Source organism: Cervus elaphus, chromosome 13 (genome assembly GCF_910594005.1).
Source record: "Cervus elaphus chromosome 13, mCerEla1.1, whole genome shotgun sequence".
NCBI lineage: Eukaryota > Metazoa > Chordata > Mammalia > Artiodactyla > Cervidae > Cervus > Cervus elaphus.
The window spans coordinates 58,140,578-58,150,736 of NC_057827.1; the positions used below are offsets into that span (position 1 = coordinate 58,140,578).

General features: G+C 48.3%; 1 protein-coding gene across 1 annotated transcript in view; it reads left to right on the forward strand.

The window, feature by feature from the left end:
• The window catches only part of DGLUCY (D-glutamate cyclase), a 53,352-nt gene extending 43,193 nt beyond the window's left edge, over positions 1-10,159 (forward strand). Inside the window, 4 exon segments of the mRNA XM_043921562.1 lie at positions 1,882-2,016; positions 5,028-5,057; positions 5,060-5,175; positions 10,016-10,159. Coding sequence (XP_043777497.1) covers positions 1,882-2,016; positions 5,028-5,057; positions 5,060-5,175; positions 10,016-10,159 — 425 coding nt within the window.

The following is a 10,159-nucleotide window of genomic DNA, read 5'->3' on the forward strand; positions in this document are numbered from 1 at the left end:
ACGCTTACTTATTCTGACATATCTATTCTAGCATTTATTATGCTAATTAACAAACCTTCTGGTGCCTATCAGATGGGTCTTTCAATTGTGGTCTCTTTCAAATGCTAACCGGCCACCCGTGGGGTGTGAATTTCTGATCAGGCTACTTTACATATTAACCAGGCGCCCATCTGGTGTAAATTAAAATTAACTGACACACATACATTTCACATACTTGAGACAGAAGCCTTTTAATTACAGAATTGACTTAACAACCTATGCCAGTTCCCGTCTGCAAATGGAATGCTGTCTGGTCAAACTAATGGGACTCAGGGTCTTGTGGCCCCACCCAGTGCAGGATCCACTAGAGAGGAGACCAAGTCCTGGGTGTCACCATTTCCCATGGACCTGGCTCCTTCAGCATAGAGGGCACTCCATCAGTGACGGGAGAATGTGATCTAAAGGGGATACAGCCACACTGCGGAGTTCCAAACCTCTACTCATTTTTTATTAATTAATTAATTTTTGGCTGCACTTGGGTCTTCACTGCTGTGCATGGGCTTTATCTAGTTGCGGTGAGCAGGGGCTACTCTTGAGTTAACGGTGCGTGGGTTTCTCGTTGCAATGGCTTCTCCTTACTAAGCACAGGCTCCAATGGTGCAGGCTTCAGTAGTTGGTGCTCAGGCTTAGAAACTGTAGCCCCGAGGCATGTGGAATCTTCCCAGACCAGGGATCGAACCCATGTTGCCTGCATTCAGGTGGATTCTTAACCACTGGACCACCAGGGTAGTCCATCAACTTGTCTTTGTTTAATTTTTTTTTTAATTTTTTATTTTTTTTCCCATTTATTTTTATTAGTTGGAGGCTAATTACTTTACAATATTGTAGTGGTTTTTGCCATACATTGACATGAATCAGCCATGGATTTACAAGTATTCCCCATCCCGATCCCCCCTCCCACCACCCTTAATTTTTAATTGAAGGATAATTGCTTCACATTGTGTTGGTTTCTGCCGTACATCACCATGAATCAGCCATCGGTGTGTGTATATGTCCCCTCCCTCTTGAACCTCCCTGCCACCTCCTACCCCATCCTGTTACTGGCCCAAATCTTGGCTTTCTCTGCCCACCAAAGCCAAGTAAAAATTACAGAGACAGAGTTTGGAGGAAATAGAAAGGTGGCTTTAATTCTCAACTGGTGGAGAGGGGAACCCAGTAGGCTCATACCTCCAGAACTGTCCCCTCCAACCCCCACGAGGAGTCTAGGGGCTGATATAAGATGAGGGCTCGCAGTCAGGAGTCAGTGATGAGCAACAAAGGTATTAGGATCTTGGTTTCTTCCTCTTGTATTGTTTCAAAGACAGTCAGGCTGGAATCAGTAACCCAGTAATTGAGTCTGGCAGTCCAGTGGCTCTGTGACCTCCTTTCTGATATGTAACTACAAGGGGAAGGGTGTTGTAAGGGTAAACGTCAGATGCAAGATGTATCTAGCATAGAGTCAAAGGAAAAATAGGTGCAAAATGTCGCTCCTACAGAGTTAGGGGACAGAAAAGCAAACTTAGTTACAGACATGCAGAGTTAACAGCAGGACTGTTCAGTCCTGCTCACTCACTGTTCTTTTTATCCTCTTTGTTTTCAGTAAAGGGAAAGAGAAAACTCATTCCTCTTTTTTCTTTTCCACTGCGACAATTCCACCCCTCTAGGTTGTCACTGAGCCTTCAACTTGTCTTTAACTAGAGAAGTTTCTAGAATTATGGAAGAAGTACAGCATCTCCTGGTTGTCTGAAATATATCCAGGCCAACCCCTTTCCCCACCCTGAGGCACATGGGAAGGAGCTGCCCTGCCCCACAACCACCCATCATTTTACCTAATCCTGTTCCCTGACTGGGTGTCACCTCCAGGAGTTGGTGACAAAGACAACAAGCTTGGGATGGACAAAGTCAAGGAGGCCATGAAGAGGTACATACGAAATGGGGACATCCTCACCTGTGACATGGAGGCTGACTTTGCAGTCATCGCGGCTAAGTGCTCAGATGGTCAGCCAGTCAGGCAAGGCTGCCCAGGGGGAGGGACCTGGCTTGGAGCCTGTCTAGCCAGAAACTCATCTCCTCCATGAGTGGAGTCTTGAGACACCAGGGGAGAAGGGAACCTGGTTCTTAGCCTCTGGCCTCTCATTCAGTCGTTCAACAAACATTTACTGTGTGCTAGGTGTTGCTCTGTGTGCTGAGGTAGGAGCAGCTCTCTGCTCTACAGAGTGCCTGCTCTGGTGTTGGGAGAAGGACAATGAACCCTAACAAACAAACACACCAGAGTGTGCTAAACAGGCTTCCCTGGTGGCTCAGATGGTAAAGAATCTGCCTGCAATGCGGGAGACCCAGGTCCTATCCCTGGGTGGGGAAGATCCAGAGGAACCTGGTGGGCTACAGTCCATAGGGTCACAAAGAGTCAGGCATGACTGAGCAGCTAACACACACACATACACATTATGCTAAACAGTGATGAGAGGTACAGGTAGAAGAGAGACAGGCCACTTTAGATCAGCGGTCAGGAAAGCCTATCTGAGGAGGGGTCATCTCGGTTTTTATTTGTGCTTCCTGTGTGATGGAAAGGAAGAGAACAATCCAGCAAATTCCCAGCAGCTGTCCTTCCCATCAGGACCAACCTTTCCTGTGTCCGGGTCCTTCCAGGCCCCACCCTTCCTCTTTGATGGCTTCACAAGTTTCAGGAATTTTGACTGATACCTGAGACCAGCCCTCTCCCTTTTCATCATCAAAAACAACCCCAGAGAGAAGCAGAAACCTCGAGGGGACCAGTGCCTGGGTAAGAACAGATCAACAAATTGCTGGAAGCTTTGTGTGGGCAAGTCTGAGAGTTAGAAGATCCAGGGGGACCTCGTCATAGGGGGCTCCCACACTTCCGTGAGTGTTACCTCCAGGGACTCTACCAGGTCCACGCTGCACACTAAAGAAAAGTCCCCTCATGCTTTAGGTAGAGGAGGGGGAAAGGGGCCACTTGAAATACACCAGAGCACTCTTTTCTGAACAAGGCCTGCCCTCAGAAGAAACTATTTTACCAGCACCTAGCCTGCTGGGGGGCTTCCCAGGTAGCACTAGTGGTAAAGAAACTGCCTACCAGTGCAGGAGATGTAAGTAAGAGACGCGGGTTCAATCCCTGGGTCAGGAAATTCCCTGGAGGAGGGCATGGCAACCCCCCTCCAGTGTTCATGCCTGGAGAATTCCATGGACAGAGAGGCCTGGCGGGCTGTGGTCCATAGGGTTACAAAGAGTCGGACACAAGTGAGCAACTAAACAACAACAATGTCAACTTCATGTCAATAAAACTGAAGGGAAAAAATTTAAAACTTCTGCTCTGCAAAGAACTATGTCAAGAGGACGAGAAGACAAGGCATAGACTGGAAGAAAACACTTACAAAAGATGTTTTCGATGAAAGACTATAACCCAAACTATACAAAGAACTCTTAGAACTCACCAGTAATAAAATAAATGGCCCAATTTAAAAATGGACAAAAGACCTAAACAGACACCTCACCAAAGAATATGTACAGATGGCAAGATATGAAGATGTGTTCAACATCCTTTGTTTCTGGTCTCCACCCTGGATTAGTTCTTTGGTTGGGTCACCCAGACAATCCCCACCCTCAGGCCCCTCGAGCTTGTCTTCTTATTACAAACACCTGAAGATGCTTGGGTCTACTGGAAATGGCTTATACCATATTCAGAAAAAGAGAAATTATGCTATGAGGAAATGTATGTTTCTAGAAACAAATTATTTCTAATAATACATGTAAAAATACATTATACATTATGAAATGTATTTGAAATTGCTGGTGTGACAAACAGTTTACAATTGCTTACTTCTTTGTTTTCGCTAGAAATTAAGGTTTCTAAGGCTTCCCTGGTGGCTCAGATGGTCAAAGAATCTGCCTGCAATGTAGGAGCCCCTGGTTCAATGCATCCCCGACTCAAGGATCGAACTTGAGTCTCCTCCATTGCAGGCAGATTCTTTATTGTCTGAGCCATCAGGGAAGCCCCATATGTACCAAAACTACTAAAATAAATAAGGAAAACATCTTCATATGTAAGGAAAAAATTTTTTAAAGCATAAGGAGTGGGAATGCATTTTGTTAAGGGAAAATAAAGTAAAAAGCTTTAAAAAAGAGGGAAAGCATAAGACAAAGTCTGAATATTGGAGGAGGGGGAGGGAGTTATAGAAAGTTTATGGGAAAGGAACCCTGAGAAAAGAGTTCTCTGTGTGATCAGGACTGGCTAAGATGAGAGTATATTTAATCGGACTGCCCTGGTGGTCCAGTGGCTAAAAATCTGCCTGTCGATGCAGGGGACAGGGATTGAGTCCTGGTTGGGGAAGATCCCACGTGCCATGGGCAACTAAGCCCATGCACCACAACTACTGAAACCCTCAGTTTAGAGCCTGTGCGACAAGAGGAGGTGCTGCCCCGCAACTAGAGAGTAACCCTGCTCACCGCAGAGAAAGCCTGTGCAGCAACGAAGACCCAGTGCCGCTAAAAAGAAAATAAAAATAATAAAACTTTTTAAAAGTAAGCCGATACAAAATTAGAATTCTGTTTCCCCTCTGTATTAAAAAGACAAAACTTGACAAAGAATTAATAAAATGTTTTTCTTTACTTTTGAGTAGCCTGTCTACGAAGAAGGGACTTTATGTTTTATCAGAACAGTTTCCTATATTGTTTTTATTAGGTCTTTGATCATTCGTTTGGCCCCAAACCCGTGCTCCCCAAAATCCAGTTTTCTTTAGCTGAAGATGGTATTGTATGTAAGGTGAGGGCTTCAGCTGTTTTTGGTTCAGCCCTCCTTTTCGGTTCTCCTGGGTTTCTCCCGTGTATACGAATTATTAAACTTTTGTTTGATTTTCTCCTGTTACTCTACTGCATATCAGTTTAACTGTTAGACCAGTCAGGAGCACCTAGAAGAGCAGAGGAAAATTTCTTCCTCTAAGGCAAACTACATGACTTTCCAATCCTATGATGAAATCTTTCTTTTGTTCCAGGTGACTCTAACTGGGGAGGTGATTATGCCTTGACCTGTACTTCCTCAGCTTGTGTGGGGTCCACAGGCGTTACCTGAGGAAAGTGACCGGGCCCTTCAGACCACCTGGGGAACAGAACTGGACCCAGGCCCTCCCATCTGTCACTAAGGTAACGTTGCCCAGCGAACCACTCTCGGGGATGAAACTTTTCCTCTGGATGAAGAGTAGACATGGTATTTCAAGCCATAAACCAGGGGCCAGCACCACTGAGGAAAAAAACTCCTGGAAATCAGGAGCCAGGTCTTTCATATCTGCTTTCCCCAGCAACCAGTGGAGGGAAACCCAGTGCTTAATAAATCCTTGTTGAATGAATGAATATAGTGCTTTATTAGAGCGGTGATTCCTTCAAATCTAGAGGCATCAGCATCGCCTCAGGGGCATCTGAAGCCGCCCAGGGTGGGGGGCAAGTGGGGATCAGGGTTCCTGATTCGGGCGATCTGTGTTGGGCTGGAGAGTCTGCATCTCTGACAAGTTCCTAGGTAACGTTGCTGCCTCTCCTGCCTTGGGGACCACCCTTTGAGACCCTGGGTTAGAAGGTTGGTTCCCAGCATTGTGGAAGAGGCTGGTGTGGGGAGATGGGAAGGCAAATCAGGAGGCAGGAAGGTTCCTGAGCATGGAGCCTGGAGACAGCAGCTGAGATGGGCTGGTGCTTTGCACATCCTCCAGCCAGCCAGCTGAGGCCCCGGAGACCCTCGCCAGTGAGAAGCATTAGCATCCAGAGGCCCTCGCTGCCTCCTTCCTGCCCTGCCTTTACATTGTCTTGTACCTTTTCTGCTCCCTTTCTCCTTCCACCTGTCTTTTTACTCTCTCTCTCTCTCCCTCCTGTGTGTGTGCATGCTAAGTCGCTTGAGTCTTGTCCTGTTTGCAATCCTATGGACTGCAGCCCACCAGACTCCTCTGTCCATGGAATTTCCCAGGCAAGAATACTAGAGTGGGTTTCCATGCCCTCCTCCAAGGGATCTTCCCGACACAGGGATCGAACCTGCATCTCCTTAGTCTCCTGCATTAGCAGGTGGATTCTTTACCATTGAACCACTGGGGAAGCCCCTCCCCGCTACCCCTGCCCCCATTTCTCTCCAGCACCTCCCTGGACTGGCTTGTTATCCCCCTTTTACAGAGAGGGAAGATGGCTTGCCCAAAGTCACCCGACCAAGAAGCAGAGCAGAGATCTGGCTCTGGATCTCTGACTCCGTACTCTGGGTCCTTCCCAACGAGATGCAGAAGTTTCCAGTTCCTGGCAGTGCCAGGGTGCAGGAGGGGAGCGGAGGGGGAGTCAGGTGACTGAAGTGACATTTTCAGAGGAAATGCTCTGCTCTAAAGGAGCCCAGGGAGCCTTCTCTGCTTTCTCTGCACTTCCTGGATCTGAACTGGAAAAAAGCACTCAGAGAGCCATCTCGCACATGATTTCTGATTCACACAGACACAAAAGACTGAACCCAGCCAAGCAAGCTCATGCAGCCCCACACTTACCCTCTGGGGATGGAAATTCTCCTTCCAGATTTCCACCAAATCTTTCATAAATATGTTAATAATGCGCCGCCCTTGAAAAGAAAAGGAAACATCATTATAGCAAAATTACAAGCACAGTTTCATATAGCCCCTTCTCTGGGCCCGGCCTGAGCTTGCTCTGGAGACAATGATGGAGGGGTACAGAACTCAGGGTCCACAAGCGGAGGTGATTGCAGGAGCTTGGGTAGAAGTATGCGTGCTGCTTGTGAGGATACAGAGAATAGGTGCTTGGCTCGTTCCAAGAGCTCAAGCAAGCCTGCCGGTAAGAGGTGGCTCTGAACTGGGTCTTGGAGAGTGAGTAGGATATAAGAGCCAGGTGAGGAAGGGTAGGAAGGACCTTTCAGACAGCAGGACACACAGAAGCGAAGGTGCAGAGACATGAAGCAGCGCAGGGGATAACTGGAGATGTCATCCTGGAGTTCTGAGTGTCACTGGGACCCCAGGGTCATCAAGAGATGCCAGACAGAGCTGTGGTCTGAGCTTTGGTGAAGCTCGGCTGGTTAGATGCAGAAGAATGTCTCTCTTCTCTCTTCTTGCATTGCTTATAAGAAGGGCCTCCCTTACTCAGGGGATCTGATCGTGACTGTAGCAGAAGTGGGCACTCTGTTGAAGAGCCCGGGGGAGGATGGCACCACCATCCAGGGCACACCCTGCCCCCTCTGGCCCTTGGCTGTGCCCCAGGGGCTTTACTTGAGGGCAAAATAAATGGTCAGAGGGCATTTCCCAGAGCTTGTCAGGAGCCAAGAGCTGATTGATGATGTCTTACAGGAAGGACTAAGAAAGGATAGATTTATAGCCTGATGGATGACTGGATAATGGGTGGATGGATGATGCAGAGAGGCAGGAGAGGCCTCTAGCTCTCATTCTCTTCCAGCACTTTCATCCCACTCTACTTTAAATCTTTTTTTTAATTGAGATATAACTAAAAATTTGCATAACCTTAAGTGTACAGTGGGTGAATTTTTACACACGTGTGTAAAAATTTTTACACCTGTGCAGCCACTAGCAAGGTCACAGTGTAGAATAGTTCAGCTTCCCAGGAGGCTCCTCTCTCCCCTCTCTCCACCCCATTCTGAACAGCAATATCACCTAACCATGAACATCAGCCCATTATGCTCCAAGCCTGAATCAATAGTGACCACCCACATACTCAGCCTCTAAGCCCAAAAGTCATCCTGGGGCTTCATCCCCCATCCACAATTAACCAGGCCCTGGATCCAGTCCACTCTGCCCACTTGAGTCCTCCGCTCCCACCCCTCTGTCTCAGTCTGGACTGGTGTAGAAGCCCCCAGACTCTCTGCCTCCAGCTGCTCCCTGGTCAGTTCTCTTCCTCCACCCACCCACCCGCTCTTGGCAGGGCCTCTTGAAGACGGTGTGGTCATTCGGGGATTCCCGGGAATTTGCAGGCCTTCATGGTTGGTTCAGCTGGTCCCCACGGCTCTTAGAGGCTGAGTGCCGGCCAGTTCCTGAACTGTTGACTGATCACGTGCACCCTGAGGATCCCCAGGGCCCTCTCTGGACCAGAAGTATGTGAATGGTGAGGGCAGGCAGGGTGTGGGAGGAAATGGTCCCATGGTCCCAGAAGCACTGCCCTGTAAAGAGTGGATATGATCCAATGGAGAGAGAAATGGGAGAATAAAGTCCAAACAAATGGCAGAAAATGCCACCCTGGGCTGGGTACCCCTGGGCAGGGGCCCCTGGACAAAGGGCTTGCCTGGAAATGCTTTTGGGCCTCCCTCCCACCTTGGTCCCTTGGGAAGAAAGGACATGCAGGTTCTCAGGCCGGTTGCCAGTAGAGACAGGTCCTGAGTGACATTTGTTGACACTTGCTTCCTGTGTTGAAAAGTTTTCATGGGACTTCTCTGGTGGTCCAGAAGCTGAGACTCCATGCTCCCAATGCAGGGGGCCCAGGATTGGATCCCTGGTCTGGGGACTAGATCCTGCATGCCACAGTTAAGACCTGACACAGCCAAATAAATTAATAATAAGAATCTTTAAAAAGAAAATTTTTCAGTGAGTGGCCTCCATGGCCCCTGGCTTGGCTAACTCCTGCTTTTAACACCTGTGGTCCTAGCTGTCCCTCATCCAGAAAGTCTTTCTTGAGCCACTCCAATAAATTGGGTTGGGTGCCCCTGCTGTGTGCCGTGGTCCCCACGGACTGTGCTTGCCTGATCACTCATCTAGAAAGTGATACCTCTGGGGGTGAGGTGGGGGTGCAGGGGCTGTATCACATTCACCGCTGTATCCCTGCTTCAGGGCCTGGCACACAGCAGGTGCTCAGAGAAGCTGATGGGTGATGGAATGAATGTGCAAATGCCTGATTGTGAAGATGAGCGCCTTCCTGGTGTATCTCCTAATCTTCCTGGTCTAGATCCCTTTTGTCCCCTTCCTTTGTTTGTGGAGGAGAAGGAGAGTGTACTTGATTTCTTCGCCTCAGGCACCTCTCTCCTGTGTCTTCACCTAAGATCCTCCTTTCTCTGGGGAACTTGAACTATTTAACAGGGACAGACATGTTAGTAGCTTAAACAAGTGGTTCTCTGGGACCTTGTTTTTGGAGAGAGGTAGAAGGAAGCAAAGCAAATCACTTTAAAAAAAAAATCAGCAAGTAAGTCAAAGGAATAAAGCTCTGGGCAGAAGGCCAGGGGCCCCAGCCCTGCCGACGATAATCCACCTCATTTCATGAGTACCTACTGTGGGCCAAGGACCACGTGAGGTGCTTTACTTGCATTATCTCATTTAATCCTCACAACAACCCTCCAAAGAGGCATTGTAACTATCATCCACCTCCCCATTATACAGATGAGGACACTGAGGCAGAGAGAGGTTGATATCTCTGCCAGGAAAGACCCAAGTCAGATCTGGCTGATTGCAAACCATTCTGCCTGCTGGGCCCAGGATGGGGCTGCATTTTCTCCATGGTTCTGCTCCCTCAGCCACACGGGGGTAATACCCAGAAGGTGACTACAGTGAGATCTGGTCCATCCCCCAATGGGGGCTAACAGTGGGGCTACAGGAGGAACAGGGGCCATCCTGGCACCAAAGCCAATGGCAGATAGTGCAGAGCTGGGCAGGGCTGGCTTGGCAGGAAGTAGGCATGCTGCCCCTGCAGAAATGAATCTGTAGTGTCAAGAAAATGGAGATTTCCAGAAAAAGCATACTATTTAGTTACATGAAGAAACAGCCCAAACTGTTCAAAGTGGCAGGTTCTGGGGAGTGGATCTGGGGGCCCACGAGGCATGATGTAGGACGCAGTTATTTTTCACTATGAGTCTTCCAGTGGCATTAGTATTTTTACCCAAAGTTTTATTTTTAAAAAAGAGACCATGTCAAGTCAAATGCTCTTTTTTCCACTTATAAATGTAGGCTGTGTGTGGTTTTTTTTTCCATTTTTTTTCTCCTTCTCCACTACTTTTACCTCTGTCCCCTTTTTTTTTTTCCAGGAAGAAAAACTGCTGGGCCTTCTGGTGCAGCATGGAGTCTGGAACAGACTCTCAGGCACCCTGGGCACAGAGGTGTAGAGGCTGCTCTTCCATGGCACTCATGCCCAGATGACCCAGAAACTGATGGGCATCACCCTGCCGTAA